The 26,805-nt window shown below is 43.0% G+C and overlaps 9 protein-coding genes across 10 annotated transcripts in view; 4 read left to right on the top strand and 5 right to left on the bottom strand.

The window, feature by feature from the left end:
* Positions 1–538: 538 nt before the first annotated feature.
* Positions 539–12,174, bottom strand: LOC144002031 (3-hydroxy-3-methylglutaryl-coenzyme A reductase-like). Its single transcript, XM_077496834.1, has 21 exons — positions 11,918–12,174; positions 10,362–10,572; positions 9,401–9,570; positions 9,204–9,315; positions 9,027–9,114; positions 8,382–8,466; positions 8,196–8,301; positions 7,995–8,101; positions 6,988–7,107; positions 6,779–6,912; positions 6,419–6,660; positions 5,405–5,499; positions 5,130–5,324; positions 4,889–5,047; positions 3,735–3,892; positions 3,550–3,655; positions 3,200–3,370; positions 2,469–2,609; positions 2,022–2,180; positions 1,375–1,529; positions 539–877 (listed from the first exon to the last, which is right to left on the bottom strand). Exons 3-21 carry the CDS (start codon positions 9,563–9,565, stop codon positions 820–822), a joined length of 2,556 nt encoding a protein of 851 aa, XP_077352960.1. The 5' UTR covers positions 9,566–9,570; positions 10,362–10,572; positions 11,918–12,174; the 3' UTR covers positions 539–819.
* On the top strand, positions 10,866–11,567 carry LOC144002033 (histone H2A.J). Its single transcript, XM_077496835.1, has one exon. It carries the CDS (start codon positions 10,915–10,917, stop codon positions 11,296–11,298), a length of 384 nt encoding a protein of 127 aa, XP_077352961.1. The 5' UTR covers positions 10,866–10,914; the 3' UTR covers positions 11,299–11,567.
* On the top strand, positions 12,059–12,742 carry LOC144002035 (histone H4). The gene has a single exon (XM_077496837.1). The coding sequence runs from the start codon at positions 12,079–12,081 to the stop codon at positions 12,388–12,390; it is 312 nt and encodes a 103-aa protein (XP_077352963.1). The 5' UTR covers positions 12,059–12,078; the 3' UTR covers positions 12,391–12,742.
* Positions 12,743–15,102: 2,360 nt separating this feature from the next.
* LOC144002034 (histone H2B 1.2-like) lies at positions 15,103–15,918 on the top strand. Its single transcript, XM_077496836.1, has one exon. It carries the CDS (start codon positions 15,123–15,125, stop codon positions 15,501–15,503), a length of 381 nt encoding a protein of 126 aa, XP_077352962.1. The 5' UTR covers positions 15,103–15,122; the 3' UTR covers positions 15,504–15,918.
* A 14-nt stretch (positions 15,919–15,932) lies between these two features.
* On the bottom strand, positions 15,933–17,536 carry LOC144002036 (histone H4). The gene has a single exon (XM_077496839.1). The coding sequence runs from the start codon at positions 17,518–17,520 to the stop codon at positions 17,209–17,211; it is 312 nt and encodes a 103-aa protein (XP_077352965.1). The 5' UTR covers positions 17,521–17,536; the 3' UTR covers positions 15,933–17,208.
* A 652-nt stretch (positions 17,537–18,188) lies between these two features.
* LOC144002145 (histone H2A.J-like) lies at positions 18,189–18,862 on the bottom strand. Its single transcript, XM_077497099.1, has one exon. The coding sequence runs from the start codon at positions 18,623–18,625 to the stop codon at positions 18,242–18,244; it is 384 nt and encodes a 127-aa protein (XP_077353225.1). The 5' UTR covers positions 18,626–18,862; the 3' UTR covers positions 18,189–18,241.
* Positions 18,361–26,805, top strand: part of unc5da (unc-5 netrin receptor Da) — a 134,725-nt gene continuing 126,280 nt past the window's right edge. Inside the window, exon 1 of the mRNA XM_077497060.1 lies at positions 18,361–18,376. The gene's annotated coding sequence lies outside the window, so the exon portion shown is untranslated. The remainder of the gene's footprint in view (positions 18,377–26,805) is intronic.
* LOC144002136 (histone H3) lies at positions 19,153–19,726 on the bottom strand. Its single transcript, XM_077497091.1, has one exon. It carries the CDS (start codon positions 19,719–19,721, stop codon positions 19,311–19,313), a length of 411 nt encoding a protein of 136 aa, XP_077353217.1. The 5' UTR covers positions 19,722–19,726; the 3' UTR covers positions 19,153–19,310.
* On the bottom strand, positions 22,207–25,846 carry LOC144002133 (aquaporin-3-like). Of its 2 annotated transcripts, XM_077497087.1 has the most exons (6): positions 25,739–25,846; positions 25,119–25,245; positions 23,427–23,564; positions 23,234–23,352; positions 22,814–23,031; positions 22,207–22,577 (listed from the first exon to the last, which is right to left on the bottom strand). In XM_077497087.1, the coding sequence occupies exons 1-6, from the start codon at positions 25,844–25,846 to the stop codon at positions 22,391–22,393; spliced, it is 897 nt and encodes a 298-aa protein (XP_077353213.1). In that variant the 3' UTR covers positions 22,207–22,390. The 2 variants fall into 2 exon arrangements, with proteins under 2 accessions (XP_077353213.1, XP_077353214.1); XM_077497088.1 differs by lacking the exons at positions 25,119–25,245; positions 25,739–25,846 and adding an exon at positions 24,392–24,925.

Raw genomic sequence — 26,805 nt, 5'->3', positions numbered from 1 at the left:
AACTCCGATGACTTTTAGTATTAAGTGATTAACAGATTTTAGTGCAATATTTACGGTTTGCATGTATTTACATTATTGGTCGATTTTGTAAACAGCACACTTGTGCTTTATATCAAGTTATTAAGATTTTATCGGCTATCGTGACCTTTCTGTGCGCTTCAAATCATGAGTGGAGTACCAGCAACATCTAGTGGCCATGGACGGTGCTGCTGGTCTGAACATGCAGTTGCTTGTCCAGTCACTACTGTTCATATATATATATATATATTTTTAAATAAACTAATAATAAAGATGTTTTGTGGTTTAAGATGGGCAAATATTAGAAAAAGTACTCGGTGTGACAATTTTTTCACCAGAGAAACCTCTTGGAAGCTATAAATAATAAAGGGTTGATTCAAACTGTACATGCTATGTCTGAATTATGTTGGGGGGGGGGGACTTGTTTTTTTTTTTTTTTTTAATTGGGCTTTTTTTGATGGGTGTGTGGGGTAAAGCACGATTTTTTTAAAAAATAGAAAATACTTGACAAAAACATTGGTCAACGTAAAGCTTTATAATTTAATATTCTACCACACTCACTTCACAGTTCTGAGCTCTCTTCTTGCGAATCTGTAGTGTTTTTATGGCTTACACATCCAGCTTTCGAGAGTCTTCTCTTTGCAAATAAAAATAAAAATTAAAAAAATAAAAGTGTCCAGGTGAGGCATCCCTACTTCAAGTCTTGAGTCGCTTTGACGGTTTCGACACGCGGCGGTTCCGCGAGTGCGTCAACATGGCCGCCGGCGTACGCCTTCCGCAGGAGAAGGGCGTCAACAACTGTCACAAGGCGTCCCTGGAAGGTGACGACGACGACATGGCGGCTAAGTTGGATTTGGACCTGAAACAAAGAAGGACACGGCATGGCGTCAGCATTCAGGATAAATAATGCCACAAAAAAAAAACAAGAAAAACAAATAATCACCCCCCCCACACACACACTTTAAAATGCAATTCTTCTCAAAAAGGAAGAAAAAAAAGGTTTTGTTTTTTTTCAGAAAAGAAACCTGACTTTTTTTTTTTTTTTTTAGCTTCTTGGGAAAAAATTACAAATTTTCCTTTTTGGGAGAGAAAAAAAATAAATAAAATAAAATAAATAAAAGCCAACAATTTTTTTTCTTCTCAGGAAAAAATGTGCAAGTTTCCTTTTCTTCTTGGAAATTAATGCACTTTTTTTTTTTTTTTTTTTTTTAAATTACATAACAAGCATGACATTTATTATGATTTAGAGGGTAAAAAACAACTTCCTCTTAGGAAAAAAAAATGCCATGACTTTTTTTTTTTTCTTGTCTAAAAAGAGAATTTGTCAAGATTTTTTTGTTCTAACTTGGGCCGCACCTGTTGTGGGTCATGTGACTCTTGACGAGGTGTCCCGCTTGCAAGGCCGCCATGAGGGAGAGCTCCCCTGCCAGGACGGTGGCGCAGACCACCCGGGCCAGCTGTCGGGCGTTCTCGCCCGGCTGGTCGGGCCTGGTGCCTTGGACTCCCAGCATCTACGCACAAATTGCACAAAATTGATGACCCCACCAAAAATATGGACTATTCTCACAGGATTATTACTACTTTTCAAAATAAATAAATTAAAAAATAAATAAAAAATATTTTGAGAAATATCCTGCAAACTTTTTTTTATTTATTTATTTTTTTTGAGGACCAGAATTTTTTTTTAGCCTTGTTGAGAGGGAAAAAAAAATGTTTTTTTGTTATGATTTGTTAATTTATGTACTTTTTTTTTTTCTTTTCACAATTTGACTTTTTGAACATAACTTAAAATAACATAAAATAACATTTTTCCTCCCTAATGTAGCAGGAAAAAAATATTTGGACTTTTCCTCCTTCACAGAATTTCCGTCTAAGGGAGAAAAAAATAAAAAAATATCTGTATTTTTGTAATCTTGTACTTTTTTCCATTTATTGGAAAAAAAATGTGTTCCTTTCTTTCTTTTTTTTCCACCTGTGAAAACTTTTTTTTTTTTTTTTGTTACCTGCAGACAGGCCTGCTGCGCTGGCAGGTTGGTGCCACCGCCGACGGTGCCCAGCTCGATGGAGGGCATGGTGCAGCTGATGTAGAGGTCCTGGCCATCGGGACCGGTGGCTTCCATCTGCGTGATGCAGTTGGCGCTGCTGACGGTCTGCGCGGGGTCCTGCCACCAAAACATAGCGCCCGTTTTGATCCACCCTGAAGCTTTCCACTTGTGACTCAAAAGTGCTACATTCACTTGTATATGAAAAATGCATGTTCCTTGCTGAAATGCCACTCATGTAATCTTAAATGCTTATATGATTAAGATATGATTTGACTGTTATTTTGTCTTTGTAATTTTACAGAGACAAAAAAAAAAAAAAAAAAAAAACATGTATGGAAGCAGTCGAGCTGAGAATGTTAACAAGCAAACCGTTTTGTTGGCAAGTTGGGTTGAACGTGGACTCACCTGCCCGCAGGCGATGAAGATGGCCGCCACAATGTTGGCGGCGTGCGCGTTGAAGCCGCCGACGCTGCCCGCCATGGCCGAGCCCACCAGGTTCTTGTTGATGTTGAGCTCCACCAGCGCCGCTGTGCTGCTCTTCAGCACCTAGTTTTACAAAAAAAATAAAAAAATAACACACACATGCAATATGTAATGCCAAGTAACTCTCGCAGACTTTTAGATTGTGAAGTTTACTTGGGGGGGGAAAAAACAAAACAAAAAAAAATTCAAGTGAAAAAACAAAAAAACAAAAACACTTCTATTGGGGGAAAAATAAAAATAAAAATAAAAATACGACTACTATAGTTAAAATGAAAAACAAAAAGACAACATGACTCTTGAAATTTAGGTTACGTAAAGTATTTTTACAATTTAGGATATACGACTTAAAAACAATAAGCTTATAACTTCTTTCCCCCAGAAAACCCCCCAAAAACATATAAAATGAAAATGTCTAAAGTATTTTCTCAAAAACTCAACTCTATACATTTTTTTTGTGAGAAAAAAAAAAAAAGTTTCTTAAAGAAGTAGTGACCACTTTCTCATAATACTGCTACTTTTTTTTTTTGTATCTTTTTCCCCTACCAAATAAAAATTATTTCTTGCACAACATTTTGTGGCTCAAAATGTAATCTAATTGTTGTGACATGACTTTTTCTTTCCTTGGAATCCCCCCCCCCCCCCCCCCCCGTTACCTCACGGACCACCTTGGCGGGGACGGTGGCCTCACACACGGCGCACTTTCCGCGCCCCAGGATCCAGTTGACGGCGGCTGACTTCTTGTCGGTGCAAAAGTTGCCGCTGACGGAGAGAACCTTCACGTCGGCGTGCTGCTGCTGTAGTCTGTGGAGGGCCGTCTCACAACCCTGCAAACACGGATTTAAATATTTTTTTTCAGCCACAAGAGGTGCTTTGGACTGAATACAGTAGTAGCTCAGGTGTTGTATTAGACTATACACATGTAAATAAAATCTTTTTTTTGTTGTTGTTGTTGTTTTTTGTTTTTACATCAAACAAAATGTAACATCCATAAACGTGAGTGTACCTTTGAGAGCATATTCATGCCCATGGCGTCTCCCGTGTGCGCCTCAAAGCGGATGTAGAGGTTCCTGCCCGCTAAGCCCACCAGTATTTTCTCCAGCCGGGCGAACCTGGTCGGGGGCAAAAAAAATGTTTTGTCAGCCCAACTGACGAGTTGGACGAAATGCGGCGCGCCGACCCAAATCGCACCTGCTGGTCTGGTCGAAGGCATCTTTGATGACGGCCAAGCCCTCGACGCTCTCCAGCCACGCTTTGACCTCGGCGGCGCGGCAGGCCGAGGGCAGACGCACCACGGGGCCCCGAGTCATGCTGTCGGCGAGCACCCTGCTGCGACAGCCTCCGCTCAGCTGCAACATCATCATCATCATCATATGCACAAAACAAAATGTTACAAGTAAATTGTACATGTTTCATTCTTAAAAACAAAACAAAACAGAAAAGATTTTGTGAAATGGGGGGAAAAAAACCCAAAACCAACTCTTCTCTCATGGTTGCCATTTGTAAATTAACTTGATTATTAAAAAAAATAAAAAATAAAAATAAACATTTTGGGTTAAAAACAGTAATTTCAGGAAAACATCGTGGGGAAAAAAATTTAAGCCCTAATTTTTTTCCTTGGGAAGAACTATCTGGTCAAAAATATGATAATATTGTATTTAAAAAAAAAAAAAAAAAATAAAAAGTGAATACTATGGTTAAAATTATATTTCGGAAAATAAAAACAATGGGCATTGTTTCTGTAAGATTGTTCTTGAAAATCAATTTTACAAAAACAAATTTGAGAAAAAAAAAAGTAAACATTAAAATTCTATTCTACAAAAAAATAAAATAAAATAAATAAAAAATAAATAAAATCTAGAGAAATGTCTCCTCAATGTAAACTTCCAGGATTACTTCTTTATGGGGAAAAAAAAAAGTTTCACATGATATGATTGATTTTATTATTATTATTTTTTAAAGTAATGACAATCGCTTATTTTCATCATATTTCAACTTTTGTCATGACAAAATTTTGACCCAAAAAAAAAAATCATTTCCATTAAAAAAAAAAACAACGAAAAAAAACCAGTGCCCTAAAAAACAAAACAATAACCTAATTAGCAAAATGTTTTGTGCAAAAAATATGACTGAAATTTTCATTTTAGTTTTACAATATTAAAACTGAAATTTTGTTTTTCTGTTTTTTTTTTTTTTTAAATAACTTCTATGAAAAAAACATTCCTGTGACCGATTAAATGTTTTTCAAGCTATTTTGTTATTTGTGTAATATTACTATATTATCTTGAAAACATTTTTTTTGGGGAGAAGGGGGGGGGGGGGGGGGGGGGGGGTTGCGCACTTACAGAGAGAGCTCGGCAGCCCCGGTTGGTGCTGGCCACCAGGCAGCCCTCGGTGGTCGCCATGGGAACATAAAACTGCTTGTCGTCCAAAAGCAGCGGGCCGGCCACGCCCACCGGCACCGGCATGTAACCGATGACATTCTCGCAGCACGTGCCCATCACCTGCCAAACGGCAACGGAGAAGACCTTCGCATCAATTTCATTCTGTCATTTGAACACAACTGAAGGTTCACGCCCCCTTCACCTTGGCGTAGTCGTAATTCTTGTACGGAAGCGACGACAAGGCGTCGGGAAGGGGAAGCTTGGAGGACAACATCTCCCTCCTGATGGCCACGCCCCTGTCGGGGGTCTCCAGCACAGACTCCAGCTTGTAGTTGAGGATGTGACGCGACGCCACCAGGTTGATCACCTCGCCGTCGCTGAGGCAACGGGGCCCTCGCTGAGAAGACGGCAAGCGGTTACGGGCCGACACGGTGGGCACCGATTTAACCTTGCGGGAGGGGCGGGGAAGGACCTCACCTGCGGATCGGCGAGGATGTCCAGACATTCCTGCAACGTGCGTGGACATGCTTCAGTTTTGGACTCATCGGGAGCGACTGGAGACGGGCTGGCCTCTGCGGTAGACAAAACGCACATTATAAAAATAAATAAATAAATAAATAAATAAATAAAAACAACGCACAGAATGACTCATTTAAAATTAATACTGTAAATTCAAAATTATTGGCAAAATAAAATCGTATTTGCCACATTTATTGAAAAACATGTGAAAAATACTTTTTGTGGAACATTTTTTTATGCTGTGAAAAATATTCTTAAAAAAGAAAATTGTGAACTGTGACATTTTTGTCTTGAAATTTGTGAAAAATATCACTCGCTGAAAACAAATGACATAAAAAAAAAATTAAGATGGTTGGAAGAAAGTACTTTTTCCATAAGAAATATGACATATGATATATTTTGTGATAATATGATATTTTTGGTGGAATTTGACATTTTGGTCCCAAATACTCTTGGAAAAGATTACATTTGTGGGAAAATTTGATCATATCGAGAATAAGTACTTCTGGTTACAGAAAAAAAAAAAATCGTTTGGTGAAAATTTTTTAGGTAGTCAAAGAAACTATTCTTGCTTAAAAAAACAAACTATTTTGTTACAAAAAAAAATCTGTTGTAATATCTATACCTTTTTAACACATGTAAAATATGACATTTTGCCCTGCAAAAACAACAACAAAAATCCCTAAGAAATATGACTGCATATTTTGTTAAAATAAGATTTTTTTTTTTGTTAAAATTTGACATTTTGGCCCCAAATACGATTCTAGAAAAAGATTACATTTGTGAAAAATTTGATTAAAAGAGAACAAGTATTTCTGTTACCCCAACCACCCCCCCACCCCCAAAATGGTGAAAAATCTTAAATAAAATCTATTAGAATAAAATCTATAAATTGTTAACACTCACAAAATGACATTTGCCCTGCAACCCCCCCCAACCCCCCAAAAAAAAAAAAACAGTCGGGAGCCTTACCTTTATCCTTGCGCTCAAGTTTTGACTCCGCGGTCACGCTGTTGACACTCCTGACGGCTGCAGCGGCGGGAAAGTCCAGCCTGCGGCAGCCACTGGCCGGCGCCAGCCTGCAGGCGGGAGGCGAGCCGCCTGAGGGGTTCTTGATGGACAGCGACGACTCGGTGTCGCTCTGCTCGAAGAAGACGTACCTGACGGCGAGCAGCAAGGCCAGGCCCAGCGTGATCACCTGCTCCAGGTCCACCCTGCGGGATGACAGCGGCGGGATTAAGACGCGAGCGCAGCAGCACAAGCGCGTGAAAACCTGTTCTTCTATAAATGGACGATAGACAAATTCAGCAGCAATGGTGACATGTTTTTTACCCGTTCAACTGCAGCGGCCGCATGGACGCGCCGTTCTCCAGCCTCTTGTGCGCGGACCCCGTCGCCGTCCGGTTGTGTCCGGGATGCTCGGCCGCCAGTCGCGCGTGAGCGTGCACCAGAGCGAGTCCCAGCGACTTCAAAGACATGCGCCCTTGTTACGCTTCGAGCGTGCTCGGACGAATGGCGCGCCTTTTGCCGCCGCGACTCACCATGATGAGCTTCACCCTCTGCGTCACGGGATTGGGCTTGTTGTGTTCTTCTTCGGCCAGCACGTGGGCGAAGTGGCTCAGCTGCCAAATGGGACGACCCTCGCGGCTTTCCATCGACAACTGCGCCGAGGGAAAAACGTAAACATAAAAACAGCAAAGACCTCCACCAAGGCTTGGAAAAATAATAGATTTAAAATATTTAAGTGTTCGTTATCATATGCACAGCATAGAATGAATAATGATTCATTCGTACAATGAAACTGTTACTTTGCTGCACAGGTGGACGACAAGTTGCCCACTGAGTGTAAAATATTGAAAGATATTATTAACTCTTTGACTGCCAAAAACGTTTAATAACGTTTAGTAAAATCACGATGTATGCCGCCATAAACGTTAAGTGACGTCAACTACTTTACTTTCTTTTTTTTTTTTGTGTGAACATATCAGTGGTCAGGGCAACGTCCAGGTGCAGGTCAATGAGTTGTGAAATCAAAAACACCCACTAACTATGGCCAGCAGATGGCAGCGGTAGCTGCTCGGGCCCTAACTAGAGCTGCGAATTACAATGAAGCATGACGCAATTTGATGAAATAGAACGCTTTCAAGGCTGACGTGAATCATCAAAGCCTAAACCTATTAAACTTAATTAAACCTAATTTGACGGAGCGTCACTAAACAAAAAATATTAGTATCAAAGTCACTGTTGTGGAGAAAATGTATCTTTTCTTTTCAATTTTCGCTCAATGTTCCTCAAATGACCTATTTTCAAATGGTGATTACTAAAGAACGGAATAAGGTACAAATATACTTTTTTTTTTTATGAAAGAATGGAATGCAGTCTTTCATGTGGTAGCCATGTTGATTATGTAGCAAAAGAACACAATATTCTGTTTGCTTCGAAAAATGAGTTAAAATGCTCGAAATCCGCTGGCATTGGGGGTTGTTTTTTAATAACGTGTGGCAGTAAAAGAGCTAACTAACATGTCACGGATTTTCCGCCATCGTACCTCAAGAACCAGCGAGACGCAAGCCGGGAAGAAGGTTATGAAGACAAAATAGTTGGCCAGCACCGACATGCAGCCGAAACAACACATGATCTCCAGCTGCGGCACACCTGGACAACATGGAATTATGTCAGTGATCTTGACGACATATCATCATCATCATCGTCATCGGGTGGTGTGAGGCGAGAATGAAAAGTGTCCTACCTGACATGGTGCCGATCCCGATGACCAGACACTCCACCAGAGCATCCAGAGTGAAGGTGGGGCCCAAGATGGCCATGCCCTGAGAGATGTTCTCCCTCACCTCCTCCTAAGCGCACAGACACACATGAAGTCGCCAGTGTTGCATTCCCTGCGTGAAGACGACGGCGTTACGGTGGGCGCGCTAACCTGAGAGTTGGAGCTGAGTGCAAACTTGGCCAGCGTGCAGGCTTTGGACAGGTCGATGAGGAGGAGGAAGAAAGGGAGCGCTTCACTGAGGGAGGGAGGAAGAGGACGGCCTTCATGTAAGCTACTATGAATGGTGTAATGCGGTGTTGACAGCCACAGCTGCAGTTATAAGAGGGTGTGCACACTTGTGCAACCAGATTATATCAAGTGTTTATTTTTAATTCCATTTTAGAGAATTTTCTTTTTTTTGTAGTTGATTTGTGCAGGTTATAGGTCAATGTTTTACTTTTTTTTTTTTTTTTAAATGATTTATCTTAGACTATTTTTTTTAACTGGCATTAAGTTAAACAGGGTCTCTATATAATCAATCTGTTATTAAAATATTTATTGACTAATTTCATAATTTTTAATTGATGAGTAAATTTTACATTAAAACAGAATTTGGAGAAATTATTCAATCTAAATGTAATAATAAGAATAAATGGATAAAATGGAACATAATCTAAAAAAAATTTTGATTATTGTATTGAAAAAAATAATAATTACAGCAATTATGCCCTGTGACTAAAGGGGGGGAAAAAAAATATATTTTTGAATTTTTCAACTGTAGAAAGTTAACTGCTTTAACTGACGTGGATGACTTACTTGAGGCCTGTCAACTCTCTGCCAAAAAAGTGGATGACGACCGAGCTGAAAACAAAACTGGAGAATAATGTAAATAAGCCGGCAATACCTGTGGGAGACAAAAAATAAATAAAATAAAAATCAATGAGCTTTAATGGCAGCACAAATGTCTGAAAAGATGCCGCGATAGATACCAACCCAGAATGTACTTGGAGCCCAGCTGTCGGAGGTTCTTAAACTGGAAGTAGATGTAAATGATAGCGACGCAACGCGTCACAGTCAGGATGACGGCGTCGCTGCTGTGGGCCGGCTGCAAAGGGAACACGTACAATCAGGTTCGGGAAGGTTCAAAACGCAGCCGGCGAGTCATCCTCGAGTCGTGCTACGAGCTTCACCTCACGCTCCACTTTGGGACAGTCCTTCCAGCTGCACACGTGGCTGCTGGCGGCCAGGCCGTTCATGGACATGAGGCAGACGGCGAGCGCCAGGGTGCCGATGATCACCTCCCACGGGTGCGCGGCCACCAGCAGGCCGTGGAGCCGGAACAGCCGCGCCAACATGCTCTCTGGAAGGACAAACGCGTCGCACTCAGTCAATCTGAAGTAAATATACGTCACCAACGAATGCAATCATTATTCAACTGGCAATTACATTGTTTTTTTGGTTTGGTTCAGGTGCCCCCCCCAAACAAAAAAAAAAAAGTCCTTTGGCACATCTTATTGCCAAGGAACTGTGATGAGGTGAATTGAGGATCTTAACTTAGACCAAAGCAGTGCTTGACTGTCACTGAGCGGCATTTTAGTGCCAAGTAACCATGATGAAGAAAACTGAGGAGCTCCATGCCAAGAAACGAGAGTGAATTGAGTTGACGAACTTCAGCATTGAGACAGAAACAGCGTTTTCCTGCCATCTTGTGACACCTTGGTGCTTAGGAACTATGTGAAAGTAAGTTGAGGGACTTCATTTCGACAAAAGTAGTGCTTGGCCAATGGAGGAACTAAGATGAAGTCAATTGAGGAACTTGATTGGCTTTTTGTGCATCTTGGTGCCAAGCTCCCTACTCCCGTGGTGATATTACAACTACAGACAGCGAGCTAACGCTGAGCAGACAGCTAACTTATCGATTATCTACTAACATATACACAAACACAAGTAGAGACAGTCTGTCTTTCAATTTAGGAACATTTGTCGCGTCAACAAAAATAATCTGTGTCAACTTTATTACAACCGGAGCTAGCGCACTGACGTTAGCATTAGCCGTCCGTCACGCCTACACGACAGTCGGGCCGAAAACAAGTTATTTGGTCGATAAGCGGCGACAACGCTCTCGTGTAAGGCGATTAATAACATTCTTACCTTCAAAAACGTTTTCCGGTGGTCAGGGAGGTGTTTCCATGATCGTGATGCAATGTCCCTTCCACGGACGTGTCGATTCGCTAGCTTAACGCTGATGAGTAGCAGATGGTGTAATCCGGAAGTAATGACGCACGGAAAATACGTCACTTGCAATGTGCTTAACTGCCGCCATATTGGTGCGGGGTGAAAAGACGTGGAGCCAACGTCGTATCTTTAAAACAAAGATTAAAATATGTTTTAACATTATATATGTATAAAGTATTTATTTATATGTTGCTACTGTAAGAGTTGAGTGTAGTATATTCGGCTAATCATGCAATAGATGTGAATAAATAAATGATTGTTGTTGTGAGACTTTCAAAAATAGGAAGTTGAAACGCAGGAGGGCGGAGTCGGTGGTAGGTCGCTTTATGTTGATTGGACAACCGTTTCCCCGCATCTTTTGGCCAATCACGGAGCAGCTTGGTCCTATATAAGTACACTGTTTCGTAGCATTGAAAGTAGTGTCAAGTTCAATTTCAAGTCTACGACTAATAATCAACTAGCGTCAATTATGAGCGGAAGAGGAAAAACCGGCGGCAAGGTCAAGGCAAAGGCGAAGTCTCGTTCTTCCCGTGCGGGTCTTCAATTCCCGGTCGGCCGCGTCCACAGACTCCTCCGGAAAGGCAACTATGCCCAGCGCACTGGTGCTGGCGCTCCCGTCTACCTGGCGGCCGTGCTCGAGTACCTGACCGCCGAGATCCTCGAGTTGGCCGGCAACGCTGCTCGCGACAACAAGAAGACAAGAATAATCCCTCGTCATCTGCAGCTGGCCGTCCGCAACGACGAGGAGCTCAACAAACTTATGGGCCGCGTCACCATCGCTCAGGGCGGCGTGTTGCCCAACATCCAGGCGGTTCTCCTGCCCAAGAAGACTGAGAAAGTCAAGGCCAAGTAGAACTGCTTCACACGCTCTACACCCAACAAAGGCTCTTTTAAGAGCCACCCAATCGATTCATGAAGAGGCAATAATTCATATTTTCTTTTGTCACTTTTTAGCTTGGAAAATGGCTTGTAATAAAACGGGTCCATGTGAAGTGATAAACTTCACATACAGTGAAAACTTTCTTTTTCTTTTACACGTTTTGTAATGTAAAAACCTACCCATGTGACTTTCCTTCTCTTTTTCACAATATGTTTGTAAAATAAACTCATTTTGAACGCTCATTGATGAATCACATTTAAAAGCATTATTTATGAATCATAGAATGTCAGAATCACGACTCCCCTATTTGTATGTAACACATTTTGCATATACTGTAGATAGAAATTAATAAATGCCATCTGTGTTTAAATGAACCATTTTGGAGAAACTGGCACTTAATTGGCAATTCCACGGCAAGATGTCCAGATCAAAATGGAAATAGGAACTCTACAAATCAAATGTTTGTGAGACTTTTCAGACTATTTTAATAACACCATAGTCATCTTTAAGACCATTCCAGCATATAGAACATATAATATATGCTCATTTTACAAATAGCTTGACAAATCAATTTATTGGAAAAACAAAATACTTCCTGGTGACGTCTGGTGTGGCGTTGAGTCAATTGAAGCTCCTCCCACAAGATTGCGTCAGCTGTTGTTGCTCTTTCAGGTCCGCAGTCTTGTAATAAGAAAGGCCGCTTTCAGCTTATTCCTCATTCTGTCTACACCAGACAAACCAAGAGACGTCAATATGTCCGGCAGGGGGAAGGGCGGAAAAGGACTCGGCAAAGGAGGCGCCAAGCGTCACCGTAAAGTTCTCCGTGACAACATCCAGGGCATTACCAAGCCCGCCATTCGCCGTCTGGCTCGTCGCGGCGGCGTCAAGCGCATTTCCGGGCTCATCTACGAGGAGACTCGCGGTGTTCTCAAAGTTTTTCTGGAGAACGTCATCCGTGACGCTGTCACCTACACCGAGCACGCCAAGAGGAAGACCGTCACCGCTATGGATGTGGTGTACGCCCTGAAAAGACAAGGGCGCACGCTTTACGGCTTCGGCGGTTAAGCTCACTCGGCCTACAAACACAACCAAAGGTCCTTTTAAGGACCACTCAACAATTCTACTAAGAGTTCTTATTTATTTTGAATCAATGTTTGCATTTAATCTATGCCACATATTGAAAGTGCTATGCATTCGTAATTGTTGCGTTCTTCTGAGTCACAATTTTTATTTGAACTTCATCTAAACGATGAACTATGCAGAACATGTGGAAATTTACTACATACAATTTGTTCAGCAAATAAAATCAGTAAGGTAAGGGGCAAAAAGTCATGAATGTTTACAATAACTTTTCACAGCTGTTGGATACATTCAAGTAGGTAATGATGGAAAAATAACTGAATACAAAATAAACTTCAGTCAAAAAAATTTATGCATGAATTTGGACTTTTTTTTTATGCTTTTTTTTTTATGTTTGTCAACAGCCTATGTTCAAATAGACAGTAATTCATTAATGTAGGCGATAATGAATTGTGATAATTTTGACGGTTTTCCTTCAGCCAAACTGCGAGGACAAGCGCTTATCAGCGCATATGCTAATTTAGCTGTGCGAACACCCTCTCCTGATTAGTGGACTGATTTCACGCTCTTTACTGATTGGCTGCTAGCGTCAGTTTTGAATGTTGCGTTTAGTAAACAAAGTAAACTATTTTTTTGTGGGTGGCTTTGTGGGTTATATTATATAATTTGACTGTCACAAACCAAAAAATAAAAAAATAACACAAAAACAAATGACTTCAGTGAAAAACAAAAACATTTATTTCACAGGAAAATATTCAAGGTCAAGGGAGTTCCTAAGTACATTTTTTTTTTTTTAATACACACACTAATGGCGATTCTTTCCTACATTTCCCGACAATAATACTTGTGGTAAACAGCACAGTTCTCAGTACTGCGATTTCTGTCGCAACTCTCACATACTTGGCATGTTGTCGCTCTCCCTTCCGGAAATGTTCTCATTGCGCCTCATTTCTCTCTCCGCCCTGCGCAACTTTAACCAGTAATCGCGTCTCAACTCAAGCGCAAGCTGATGCTGGAACGTTCGCCGGTTCTCCCTTGACCCCGTGCAAGCCTTGTACAGGATGCGCGCGTTTGCCGCGGCGATGTTCAGGATGTTGTAGAAGACGGCGACGGGCCATCGCCGGGTTTCCGTCTGCACGGCGCACGTGTTCAGATTAACGGCGCAATTCAAGTCTTTGTAGTCGCTGAGGACGTTGGGTTTTCTCCGAGAATCTTCTCCCAGCTCCACCTTCTTGTGCAGCGTGCTGAGAAGACACACGTTTTTCTTCTCCTTAGCCGCGTAAACCGTCAGCAGGGCGTCGCCGGACGTGAACGCATGCGTTGAGAACGGCTCGCGGCCTTTGGTGTTTCGCGCCTGCTCCGGGAGTTCCCGCTGAATTTTGTTCATTGGGCCGAGCATGGTCGTGTTGCGTTTGAGAAACTTGTTTGCCAGGGACAACGGCGTGGACAAATTGTCCATCGTGACCGTCCTGCCTCTGTCCAAAAAGGGTTCCATCAGCCTCGTCACAACATCCTCCGCAATTTCCACTTCTATATCGCGGCTGGGTTTGCTTTTCAAGCAAGGCATGGCATTGCACACGTATCGAGTATCCAAATCTAACGCGACCCAAAACTTGATTCCAAACTTGCCCGCTTTGGATGCCACGTGTCGCAGGAAAGGGCAGCGGGCCTTCGTTGGGAATAACTGCTCGTTGATCGTTATGTGTTGCCCCGGGTTGTAGGACAGCACGCAGTTCTGAACAAAGCGCCCCCAAATGTCCGAAACGGCGGCAAATTTGTCCGCCTCGATGCGCTCCACACGAACCTCCTTGATATCAAAGCGTAAATAGCGCATCAGCTCTTCATATGCGCATGTCGCTTATTTGAATGTAAATAAAACCATAAACGGAAAAACATGAACACAGTCAATGCTAAAACATAACAGGCATGTAAATAAATACCTTGACGTTTTTGCCAGCATTCTTGCTTTTCCGAGCCTGGAAAAACTTCTTTTCATTCCACGTGCGCTTCTGGTATGAGAAAGACTTTTCATCGCCCTCCCCTTTGAAATTTGTTCTCCGTTGTGTCGGCTCACGTTTCACTCTCAAGTGGGGATGCCGTTCTGGTTGGGAGTCCGCTGGTACTGGCTCATCCTTGTCAGATGAGGAATCAGAATTTGGGGTAACTGATTCACCAACGGGGGCATCTTCTTCACTCCCTGAGTCCACATCGGGGATTTTTTGCAAACTCAGTAAGACTTCCAGAGGCCTGTATCTGTTGCATCTCTTGCTTGCCGCCGATCTTGCTGCCATCGTGGATATTTTGTCGTCTTGACTTGATGTCGGGCCACCTTTTATCGTCGAAATATCACACATTGCGTTGCAAATCACATGGAACCACCACTCACTTCCGGAAGTTGAACAAACTAGCGTAGCCAGCCTCACTCACGAAATAAACACGCCTCCGAGTGACTAGTTTCAAAAAAGCCAATCAAAAAGCGGCGCTGGCACATTTGTTAACGCCCCAGAGTGACGAGTCAAAGGATACTTTTTAAGCCAATCAAAAAGCGGCGCTAGTAGATTTGTTCACGCCCCCGAATGACTCTTTTCAAATGAGACTTTTAAGCCAATAAAAAACTGGCGCTGGCGCATTAAAATTTGCATAAAGTGGATATAAAAGCACTGGCTGTAGGTGGTTGCTTTCATTCGTTTTTGCAAGTCTACTTCGACTACGAAACCATGCCTGAACCTGCCGCTAAGTCATCAGCTCCTAAGAAGGGCTCCAAGAAAACTGTCTCCAAGGCACCGGGTAAACCGGGCAGGAAGAGAAGGTCACGAAGAAAGGAGAGTTACGCTATCTACGTGTACAAGGTGCTGAAGCAGGTGCACCCCGACACCGGAATCTCGTCTAAAGCGATGAGCATTATGAATTCGTTCGTCAACGATATTTTCGAACGTATTGCCTCCGAGGCCTCTCGCCTTGTTCACTACAACAAACGTTCCACCATCTCGTCCCGGGAGATCCAGACCGCCGTCCGTCTCCTGCTCCCCGGAGAGCTGGCCAAACACGCCGTATCCGAGGGGACCAAGGCTGTCACCAAGTACACCAGTTCCAAGTGAATAGCTCCGGCGTTGCTACACCCCAACGGCTCTTTTAAGAGCCACACACTTTATTTCCTGAAAGAGTTCGTTCCGAATTAGTTTTGTTACTAAAACAAAGGCGAACGTAAAAAACTACGCGGCAATTTCGATTTTGGTATCGATGCAGAGTAATTTATGGTGCCAGAAACACCGCTTGTCTAATTTTAGCTTCATAAAATGTTTTCAATTAACATCTAATAAAAGTTGTTCATTCTAAACTGAATTTCATAGTCTGGTTATTTAAACATGCTTGTAAAAAAGCAACCTGTCAATGTAAAGTTACTTGAAATGTATTTCCCGTCCTGCTATAAACCCTTCGGCACTCGAATGTCAAACCACCAACGTTCCTCTAGTCAAAAGTAGTGATGGCAAAATGAAGCCCCGTAAAGCAGTGAAGCCCTTCACACACGTAGGGGCTTCAAGATGATTCATTTCCTCGACTACGCCATCATGTGGACAGAAAATGTATAACATGCTTGGTGCATGCAATAAAATGGTGGGGTGTAAATCATGCTCTAAATACAAAAGAATATATATTTGAAGAGTGTTTTAACATGAATTGTTCTGTGTTACTTTGTCTATGTTTGTGCTTATGCAACAAGTGAAAATGTGAAATAAGGAGGTAAAATAAAGTGCTTATTCATTTTTATTTAAAAACGATTTTTTCCGAAGTTTTTGGACTCAGGCGGTTTCTTTTTTTTTTTGCAGAGAATTTCACCTGCTTTGGAAAAAAACTCTTTCACATGGTACTGATGAAGCAGGGGTGCATCGATATGAGATAGCAAGTTTGTATAGAATTGGACGCGTATATTTCTGTGATTTCCATTACTGAAGGGGACTTTCAACTGTGAACAGAAAAATGTGAATTTTATGTGTTGTCACATTTTATTGTATTTTATTATTGGAATCTGTTAAAATAGTACCGTAATTGCAGTGCATTACCTTCTGAGGTGAGATCTGCTCAAAGTGCTCCTAAACAAGGGAAAATCTCTTTCTTGCTGGTTCCATCGCAAAAAGAGGCTCGTCAAATCGAATGCCAAAAGCAAAAAAAGTAGCGCAATACGGGACCCGAAAACAAAAAGTGAAGGGGAATCCATAGCGTTTCTTTGCCGCTTTTATTTCGAACTACACTCAAACCTAGCGAATCATTTCCTGAATCAGTCACGTGGTACACCTGCTTCGTGGGGCTTCAAACGTCACCACGTACGTCATCAACACACGCATTGACACGCCGTTCATGAACCACCCCATCTGCATTACTCGGCACACGCTTCAGGGATTCGACCCGAGAAGCACATCACTAGTTAAAAGGCATGTGCAGCGCAACATATATGGTAACATATTACAACTTGTACTTCACTAACACGAGTTGGGCAAGCTCGGAGGAAGCGTATGACTTTTGGCGTAAAATCACTAAATTACCGTGAAAGTGCTTCCGGGGATTGAACGGCGTTTTACGCTACGTGTAAAATTATGCTTGACTTATCCCTAATTTGAGTTTGTTCAAATCAAGTTTTTAAAAAACTTGCTAACCAATACCAATTTGAACAGTAGTGGCGCTCTTAATGTAGGTCATTAAATCTAAACAAATATTTCCTTAAAATAAAGAATAACAGCTCTGAGTTGAAATGTTGAGTGGTCCTTAAAAGGACCTTTGGTTGTTGTGTTTGTAGGCCGAGTTAGCTTAACCGCCGAAGCCGTAGAGCGTGCGCCCTTGTCTCTTGAGTGCGTACACCACATCCATAGCGGTGACGGTCTTCCTCTTGGCGTGCTCGGTGTAGGTGACAGCGTCACGGATGACGTTCTCCAGAAAAACTTTGAGAACACCGCGAGTCTCTTCGTAGATGAGCCCGGAGATGCGCTTGACGCCGCCGCGACGAGCCAGACGGCGAATGGCGGGCTTGGTGATGCCTTGGATGTTGTCGCGAAGAACTTTGCGGTGACGCTTGGCGCCTCCTTTGCCGAGTCCTTTTCCGCCCTTCCCCCTGCCAGACATACTGACGTCACTTGGTTTGACTGGTGTAGAATGAGTGGGGAATAAGCTGAAGGCGGCTATTCTTATTACAAGACTGCGGACCTGAAAGAGCAACAACAGCTGACGCAATCTTGCGGGAGGAGCTTCACTTCACTCAACGCCACACCAGACGTCACCAGGAAGTATTTTGTTTTTCCAATAAATGTGTTATATAAATATTAATTTGTGAGTTCTTTGTAAAATTAGCATATATTATGTCTATATTCTATATATATCCTGGAATGGTGGGCTATGATGTTATTAAAATGATCTGAAATGTCTCACAATGTTTTTCTCCAAAATGGTTCATTTAAACACACGGCCTTTATTGTGAATTTCTAAGCTGTATATACAATATGTTAAATAGTAGTCATGATAAAATTGTATGATTTATAAATGTGCTTCTAAATGTGATTCACCGATGTATTTTTCAAAATGTCGAGTTTATTTTATGGTGTTGTGGAGATGTGGAAAATGAGACAAAAGTCAGGGTAAACTAGTTTCTTCTAAACATAGAACATGTTAAAAGCAAAATAATGTTTTTCAGCCTATGTGAAGGTAAGCACCTCTTTTTTTTTTATTACAAGTTATTTTCCAAAATAAGAATTAATGACAAAAGAAATTGTGAACGATTCCCTCTTTATGAAACAATTGGGTGGCTCTTAAAAGAGCCTTTGTTGGGTGTAGAACGTGTGAAGCACTTCTACTTTGGCTTGGCCTTTTCAGTCTTCTTGGGCAGGAGAACCGCCTGGATGTTGGGTAACACGCCGCCCTGAGCGATGGTGACGCGGCCCATAAGTTTGTTGAGCTCCTCGTCGTTGCGGACGGCCAGCTGCAGGTGACGGGGGATGATTCTTGTCTTTTTGTTGTCGCGGGCAGCGTTGCCGGCCAACTCGAGGATCTCGGCGGTCAGGTACTCGAGCACGGCCGCCAGGTAGACGGGAGCGCCGGCACCAGTGCGCACGGCATAGTTGCCTTTGCGGAGCAGCCTGTGGACACGGCCGACCGGGAATTGAAGACCCGCACGTGAAGAACGAGACCTGGCCTTTGCCTTGACCTTGGCGCCGGTTTTTCCTCTTCCACTCATAATTGACGCTAGTTGATTATTAGTCGTAGACTTGAAGTTTAACTTGACACCACTTGCACTGCAACGAAACAGTGTACTTATACAGGACCAAGTTGCTCAGTGATTGGCTAAACGATGCGGGGAAACGGTTGTCCAATCAGTAATAAGGTACAACTGACACCGCCCTCCTGTGGGTCAACTGACATTATGCAAGTTGACGTGTTCAAATATTACACGCTCCCAGCCAAAACGCTATATGGGTTGGATTTCCTTTTAGTTTTTAAAAGAACCATAATCATTACAAGACAAGGTACATATTCCATGTATAAAATTAACTCAAAAGCAGTAAAGCAATAGTCGTGGATGTGAAGTAGAACAAGCAAGATATGCCGTGTCCAATGCTGCATTCGAGGATGGTCGGAAGTCGGATATATCAGTTTTTCCGGTTTTTAAGTTTTTCCAGTTCTGACCTGAAAGCATTCGAGGTCAAGTAAACAACCAAAACGACGAATAGTGATAAATTGTTTTATTTTGGTCCTCAAAACTCACTTTGACCTCCAGCAAACTCGCCTTCCCGCAATTTTGCGTCATGTATTGTTTTTATATCAATTCATAATTGTTGTACCGTAATAATGTAATAGGCATTACCATTTAGATGAAAATGTGGTGGCTCTTAAAAGAGCCGTTGTGATTTTAGAGTTAAACCTTAAGCCCTCTCCCCGCGGATACGACGGGCGAGCTGGATGTCTTTGGGCATGATTGTGACCCTCTTGGCGTGGATGGCGCACAGGTTGGTGTCCTCAAACAGGCCCACCAAGTAAGCCTCGCTGGCTTCCTGCAGCGCCATGACGGCCGAGCTCTGGAAGCGCAGATCGGTCTTGAAGTCTTGAGCGATCTCCCTGACCAGACGCTGGAAGGGCAGCTTGCGGATGAGCAGCTCGGTGGACTTCTGGTAGCGACGGATCTCGCGGAGAGCCACGGTGCCGGGCCTGTAGCGGTGAGGCTTCTTAACGCCGCCGGTGGCCGGGGCGCTCTTGCGGGCCGCTTTGGTTGCCAGCTGCTTCCTGGGGGCTTTGCCGCCGGTGGATTTACGCGCTGTCTGCTTGGTTCTTGCCATCCTGTAGCTCGACAGATAGACTGAAGAAAAAAAGCCAGCCACGCGTTTTTAACCAGGCGAGAAAGCGCTGATTGGTGCGTTTGAGAATAGCCCGCGCAAAAGCTGCTACACTATTGGATGACGGATATTTGAATTGAACCAATCAGCACCAGAATTGACCGGCGTCTCCTGGAGCAAACGGATTCACGCATTTCACGGGCGCATACAGTAAGTTAGACGTAAATAAAAATGTGATTGAAATGTTTGATTTAACCCATATTAATTTAAGCAAATGGTTATCGATAACTTTGTGTCCAAAGCTGGATTTAATTTTCGAGAGAAAGAAACATTTATGAGTAGATTGTCAACATGAGCGCTCCACACTCTTGTACAGTAGGTGGCGGTAATTGAAAGAAGAACCTCTTGTCCAGTTATGTCGTAATGCCCAAGCACAACACATGTGCTCTGGTTTTTATTGAAAAGTAGCATGGGGGCGATAAACTTGTGACGTGCTGACTCTTAAAATAGCATTTTTAATGTCGAGGATGATTAACGTCTTGATAGATAGATGGAAACGCCTTAAGTGGGCATATTGTCACACACTGACATATGCTATCACTTGCAACCCCAAAATCTCCGGGATAGCCTCCTGGGCTTTGGGATTACATTTCATAATGAGCAAAACCCTGTACAGGTCAATTTCAATCACTATATGGGAATTTTAAAATACTGGACTAATATGGCGGAGTCATCAGTAAAATCAGAAAACAGTTTGAACAAACACATTGACGACACTATTCAAAGTATTAGAATTTGTTATTATTATTATTATTATTATTATTATTATTATTATTATTATTATTATTATTATTATTATTATTATTATTATTATTATTATTGTAGGTAGCGACTGTTAAAAATCCAATAAAAAAAAAAAGTGCATTTCCATGACAGTATATGTGCAGTTACTTGCTTAACCACTTGGTTGCACTGTTGCTCAAAGGTTTTATTTTTAATCTTTGCAGGATGTGTGATCGTTTGAAAATGTCACTTTCGTCACCTTTGTAGATTCTCAAGTCATCCATGTAATGGAAATACGCACACGCATACGCATACTCACGCACGCGCACGCACAATATAATGGAGGCATCTGGACTCTACTTGGTTGTTGATGTTGAAGACGGTTCACCTTTGATCCAAAAAGCGTTGGCACTTCTCAAAATTCTGTGCAGATTTATTTTATTTTATTTTTTATTTTTATTCATGACTGGTGGGATTGGTCAGATCGTTGTTGATTTGTGGATTTCCATTACCTTCATTCATAAAAGATAAAATATTACATTCAATTTAATCTTTTTTTTATTTTTATTTTTTTTATTTTTTATAATTGCGCCTGATGCTTATAAATTTTGAAGTCAGAGTTGCGTGTCACATTCGTAATTCACGGAATGGAATTCATCATAAAATGGTGCTTTTATTATAATTTCTGTCAGGAACCACTTTGGATTGACATCCGATACGACCGTCAAAGGTCACGCCAGCGAGGAAGTCCAAATGTCAAACATCACCCTGTGAAGTTTAAACCTTTTGTAACACCCAGACAGACTGATCTTCTTCTCCAGACGCTGAAAAAAAATGTCACTCTTCGTCACCGGCTGCTCCGATGGAGGCTTTTCGTGTCATTCCAGCACGTGCTTTTTTTATTTTTTATTTTCCCAAGCAAACAATCGAGACCTTTCGTTGCCCTCTGCGCTTTGTCAAATAAAAGATCAAGCGTCACGCTCGCCAACGACCCCCTGCTGCTCTCTGAACATTTTGGAGAGGATTTGTAAGGTGGCAAATGTCACAATTTGCATGCCGCTGGCTGAGTGTTTGCTAATAATAGTACAGTAAATTCACGGCGATTCGCAAATTTCCTTTCGCATGTTTTTCTGTAAACAAAAACGCCACCCAGATTTACGGCTGGCCGAACACTGAACAATGTGAGGAGCATTAACTGGCGAAATAAGCGGAAACAGTTTGTATTGCTGAGTAAAAATGCGAGAAAAGGAATTAGTAATTGTTAATTTAATGTATTTCTGCGGTTATCTTACACAATATTTAACTAATTGAATGAGAATTACACGCGCAACAGATGCTAGCATCATTGATATTGTGTTGCCATTTATTGCAATGTGGCTCGAGGACATCGCTAAAGCTACGTTAGCTTAAGCTAGCTAGCTGTACCCAGGTATAAATTAGCCACTTTTACTTATGTCGGGTCGCAGGTTCCACTCGTGTTGCCTTGTATTTTCTCGTGTTGTCATGTTAGCATCCGTCAAATTTCCTCATATCACCATCTGGCTATTTTCATGCAAAAGTTAGCCTCAACTAACTAGCTGTAGCCAGTTGAATTTGTATTATCTTGCTGCGTTGCAACTACTTAAACAGACACCACAGGCATTAGCATAGTAGCTAATAAGTTGATATCGTTTATTGCAATGCACATTTCTTGTCTAAGTGCACTTTATGACACAGCAATTTACCTTTACTGATCAAAAACCAAGAGACCGCTAATCCCAAGAGAGCTATATTAGCCCAAGCTAGTTAGCTGTATCCATGTTAGTCAAAATTGCTTAGCGTTTGAAGGAGAGAGAGAGAAAAAAAACAACAATTTGAGATCAAATGTTCTTATTACACGATTGTACAATTCAAGCATCTTCTTCATTGGCCGAAACATTGGACAGTTTGAATTTTTCCTCTTCCCGCACTCGCCGAATCATCTCTGGTTCTTTTTCGTTGTGATGGCATCCGATCATGAGCTGGTACACCGTCACTGCCACCATGGCACCCACAAACGGGGCAGTGACGGGCACGACAGACCAATAGGCATTCGCTCTGCGAGAGAGAAGAAAGTGTAAATTTATGCTAGCATCACATGATTGAAAAATGAAAGTAATGTGAGTTAAAACATTAAAGACAGATACAGATGTTAGTTGTGCCACAATTAACTCCCAAACACGGAGGTGACAAGCCTGCCACTCATCCGTTGGCGGAGAGAAGCCGTGAAAGCCTGCTAGCTCGCAAGCTAGCAATTGTTTTGCGCATTCATTCAACAGTTTTTCTCATCTCACGTGAAAACCTCGAGGCCCCAGCCCGCTAAGGCGGTGAAGAGTCGAGGTCCCAGGTCCCGGGCGGGGTTGATGGCATAGCCGGCGTTGAAGCCCATGGTCAGGCCGATGACCGTCACCACAAAACCCACGGGGAACGCTTCCCGCCCAGACGGGACAGAATCGTTGTGCGGGTCGATGATGGCGAGGACGCATGTGATCAGTGCTGCGGTTCCGATAACCTAAACCGCAACCGATTTTAGAATAGTTCAGGTTAAGGTTGGAATTAGGGTTTCGTAGGGTTAGGGCGGCCGACTGAAGGGTTTGGGTAGGGTAAGAGATTCAGGTACAAAGTTTGGGTTAGGATTAAGTGGGTGAGGGTCATGATCCATAGGATTAGGATTAGGGTCTGAGATTCAAGTATTCTTGGACAGACAGTCTCACCTGGTCCAAAAATCCATTGCGCACTGAGAGATGTTCCGAAGGATATGTGGCAAAAATCCCAGCGGTGGCGTTCTTCCCAACCACGAGCAACTCCCCGTGGCTAAATTTCCATATCGCATCTGGCGGATCCAAATACGTGGTCATTGACCTTTGCCGATTTGAGATCACGGATCATAATGTTCTTTTATCTTACCAAAATAGAGGCAATATATGATGGCAGCAGCCAGGAAGGCGCCCAGCGTCTGGCAGAAGAAGAACCACGGAAACTTCCGCCAAGGTTCTCGGCCAAGTAAACACAACGCAAAGGTCACGGCGGGGTTCAGGTGGCCACCTAGAGGTGTGAAGAAGTCAAATATTTATAAAAGCACTCCAGATACTTTATGTGACTGCGCTCCTGCATTGAATTTGTCACTATCATCACCATAGGTGGCAAATCCAAGTCCAGAAAGTAAAATATCTGCCACAGTTTGGCTTGAGCCCCAAGTGTTAGCTAGCTAGCTCCTTAGCTAGCACCCATGGTGCTTGTTTACGAGCTAGGGAGCTAGCTAGCGAGCTAGCTCGCATCAGGGGCTAAAGCCAAACCGTGGCAGGGTTTTTACTTTCTGGACCTGGATTTGCCACCTCTGATCATCACAGTAGAGTGACGGGAATTGTCACGCATGTCCTCAAAACTTGCAGAACACAGTGACGGCTAATTCCACCTGCGCAATATTAATCAGAATACAGCGTTTAGACTAGTGGGGGCACATAGAACACGTAAGAAATGAATTGTCTTGAGTTCTCTTAAGTACAGTAACTTCCCAGCACTGTTACTGAGTCGCGTTGGCTCATTCGTTCCTTGCCTCACGCGTTCTAAATTGGACGGGGGAGACATTCCGGCGTGTTAATTGCGAGGCCGCAAGCGGGGAAAACAAGTCGTTAGAGGACGTCGGCGTGCAAGCGAACCTTTTGTGGCGCCGGCGAAAGGAGCGCTGGAACCAACGCGTTCCTTTCAATTACCCGCCGCCTCATTTTCCCCGCGAAAGTGATAAGTGACGTCTCTTTCAAACTCTCCGTTCCTTCCTCCATCAAGGAGGTAAATACTGCACTTCACATAACTGCCAGTTTACCCTTTGCTGATATTTGTGCTCTGTCAAGCCGTCGATGATAATGACTCACCGCAGCAGCCGCGGGGGGGAGGGTAAAAATAAATAAATAAAAAGCCTCGGGAAAGTGAGTGATGGCGGCCACGTGACGACGATGCTAATGTCTGCCTCGTTTCTTGATGGCCCGCTGCTCCAACAGCTGCTGTGCCGCAAGTAACCATGGTAACGGGTCAGGTAACCACGCCAGGAAGCAGAAGATGAGCGCTAGCTTTGCCCCAAGTCACGCTACATCAACAGCTTGTTTTGTTAAATGCTAACCACTAAGCTAACTGCTACCTAGAACTCTAACCTACTGTATAACCCTTTTGCTAACTGCTGACCGCTGACTAAACCACTAAACTTGCTAACTGCTAAGATAACTGTTAGCCGTTTAGCTAATTGCTAAGGCCTCAGCCGCCCCGTTTGTCGCCCGCTAACCGCTAAGATAACTGTTAGCCGTTTAGCTAACTGCTAAGGCCTCAGTCGCCCCGTTTGTCGCCCGCTAACCGCCAAGATAACTGTTAGCCGTTTAGCTAACCGCTAAGGGCTCAGCTGCCCCGCTCCGTTTGTCGCCTGCTCACCGCTACGATAACTGTTAGCCGTTTAGCTAACCGCTAAGGGCTCAGCTGCCCCGTCCCGTTTGTCGCCCGCTAACCGCTAAGATAACTGTTAGCTGTTTAGCTAACCGCTAAGGGCTCAGCCGCCCTGCCCCGTTTTTGTCAACACATTGGTCTTTCCAAAACCGAGTTGGGACTTCTCACCTGAGACGGGGCCGCTGACGAGGACGCCCAGTGCAACGCCACCGCCGACCGCAAGGTTGACGGAGAGGAACGACCCATGCGAACCGCCGCTCAGTATCCACTGAGACACCCCGCCACAAGAAAAGGTCTGCACGGAGAATGTAAAACACATTTTGAACTTCTTGTTAGGAAAAGCAATGTACTTTTTTTTGTGATATGTTTATTTTTTAAATATGCTTTAGCATGTGGCTACACGATAGCCACTTCGGTAGCCATAGTGTGTCATCCTTTTGCCATCAATTATTTGTGTGGACTTAGAGAGCCGCAAGTCTTTCCTGACATCCTCCGTTGAAACCCTGTCTTTAAAACTACATTAATCAAGTACCTTGGCCTTGGTATCAATATTTTCATCTGCGGCATGTTTACCATTCATACGGTTTGAATTTATTTCATCTCCCCATTCAGACTGAACACTTTCTAGAAACTAGTAGTGGATGCCTTTGCATGTCGCTAAATAATCCAAAGCTTGTACTTGTCCATTAACCCTGCGAGCAGTAGACGGCAACCTTCTGAATTAAAATTTCATCCCCATGCTCATGTTCTCCCCCCCAATTAACACGACCTCCCGCCATGCCACTCACCACCAGGATTAGCGTCCCGAGGCATTCCGCCAGACCCTGGCGAAGGAGCCGGTGCGAGGTCCGGAAGGTCCTGTCCAGTTTCCGCAGAGCCTCCTTTTGTCTACCCATAATTCAAGCGGCGCAAAATGCGCTTCAACGCCGTGAAAAGCGCGTCAGGCGATATGTCGCCAGTCAGCGTGAGGACTCATTGTGCATATGCAAAAGCACTTTGTCCATTAATGGTTGACTGTTTATGTGCTTATTGAGCTTAAGCTGCGAATCCCTGACAGCGACCATCGACGGTGACAACCGCAATAATTACATAAAAATAAAAAATAAATTAAAAAAAAATGCTTGTGAAGCCAACCCATCTCTGTACAGACTTTTAGACATCTAACACTCTTGGAACATTGACACAATTTTTTTTTAACCCACCTCAATCACATTTAAACGTATTTCAGCTTCTGGTGACCTTAGGCACTTTTTATGATTGTTTTACTGTTATTGTTTATTTGGTTAGTGAATGTACAATCTTAATGACCTCCTGTGTAGATATGCTGGTTGTTTAGATCAGAAGTCATTTTTTTTTTTTGTGCCTGTTTACAGCCTTTTACATTCTTAACTCATTCACTGCCGTGGATGTTTACATTTGTCAACTGGAATCCAGCCGTTTAACACATTCGTTAAGTAAGTCAAGCTAAAAGTGAGTAACGTTTCCTCCTGCTAGCTTAAAGCTAACACACGATGCAAAAGGCCTTAGCCAGGCTAATGAATAGCATTGGTAGTTGCAGCGTTATCCTCTTCAAAGTACGACGGATGTTACAGAAGTTTACCGAGTCCTTTGCAGTAGTTGTGAAAGTCTTCTTCATTTATGGCTTCATGGCTGTTATACTGCCCCTGGTGGCCAACGCACGCACACCAGAAGGAATCACGATGAATTAATCATAATACGCAAACTGTGTAGTTCTTTATTTTCTCCATCTATCCATTTTCTTAACCGCTTACTCCTCACAAGGTTTTTTTTTTGGGGGGGGGGGTTGCCGGAACCTATCCCATCTGGCTTCGGACAGTAAGGCAAGGCAACTTTA

Source organism: Festucalex cinctus, chromosome 15 (assembly GCF_051991245.1).
Source record: "Festucalex cinctus isolate MCC-2025b chromosome 15, RoL_Fcin_1.0, whole genome shotgun sequence".
Lineage (NCBI taxonomy): Eukaryota > Metazoa > Chordata > Actinopteri > Syngnathiformes > Syngnathidae > Festucalex > Festucalex cinctus.
This window is presented reverse-complemented; position numbering and strand designations above follow the sequence as displayed.

Bases quoted from the DNA above. Each gene is read 5' to 3' on its own strand.
- LOC144002031 (XM_077496834.1), bottom strand. From the start codon at position 9,565: ATGTTGGCGCGGCTGTTCCGGCTCCACGGCCTGCTGGTGGCCGCGCAC. The intron at 8,102-8,195 runs GTAGGACACTTT...CATGTTGTCCAG, and splicing joins CGGGATCGGCACCATGTCAG to GTGTGCCGCAGCTGGAGATC. The intron at 2,610-3,199 runs GTAACGGGGGGG...TTGTAAAACTAG, and splicing joins CCGCCAAGGTGGTCCGTGAG to GTGCTGAAGAGCAGCACAGC.
- LOC144002033 (XM_077496835.1), top strand. From the start codon at position 10,915: ATGAGCGGAAGAGGAAAAACCGGCGGCAAGGTCAAGGCAAAGGCGAAG.
- LOC144002035 (XM_077496837.1), top strand. From the start codon at position 12,079: ATGTCCGGCAGGGGGAAGGGCGGAAAAGGACTCGGCAAAGGAGGCGCC.
- LOC144002034 (XM_077496836.1), top strand. From the start codon at position 15,123: ATGCCTGAACCTGCCGCTAAGTCATCAGCTCCTAAGAAGGGCTCCAAG.
- LOC144002036 (XM_077496839.1), bottom strand. From the start codon at position 17,520: ATGTCTGGCAGGGGGAAGGGCGGAAAAGGACTCGGCAAAGGAGGCGCC.
- LOC144002145 (XM_077497099.1), bottom strand. From the start codon at position 18,625: ATGAGTGGAAGAGGAAAAACCGGCGCCAAGGTCAAGGCAAAGGCCAGG.
- LOC144002136 (XM_077497091.1), bottom strand. From the start codon at position 19,721: ATGGCAAGAACCAAGCAGACAGCGCGTAAATCCACCGGCGGCAAAGCC.
- LOC144002133 (XM_077497087.1), bottom strand. From the start codon at position 25,846: ATGGGTAGACAAAAGGAGGCTCTGCGGAAACTGGACAGGACCTTCCGG. The intron at 23,565-25,118 runs GTGAGAAGTCCC...TCACACCTCTAG, and splicing joins CGTCAGCGGCCCCGTCTCAG to GTGGCCACCTGAACCCCGCC. The intron at 22,578-22,813 runs GTGAGATGAGAA...TCTCTCTCGCAG, and splicing joins TGGGGCCTCGAGGTTTTCAC to AGCGAATGCCTATTGGTCTG.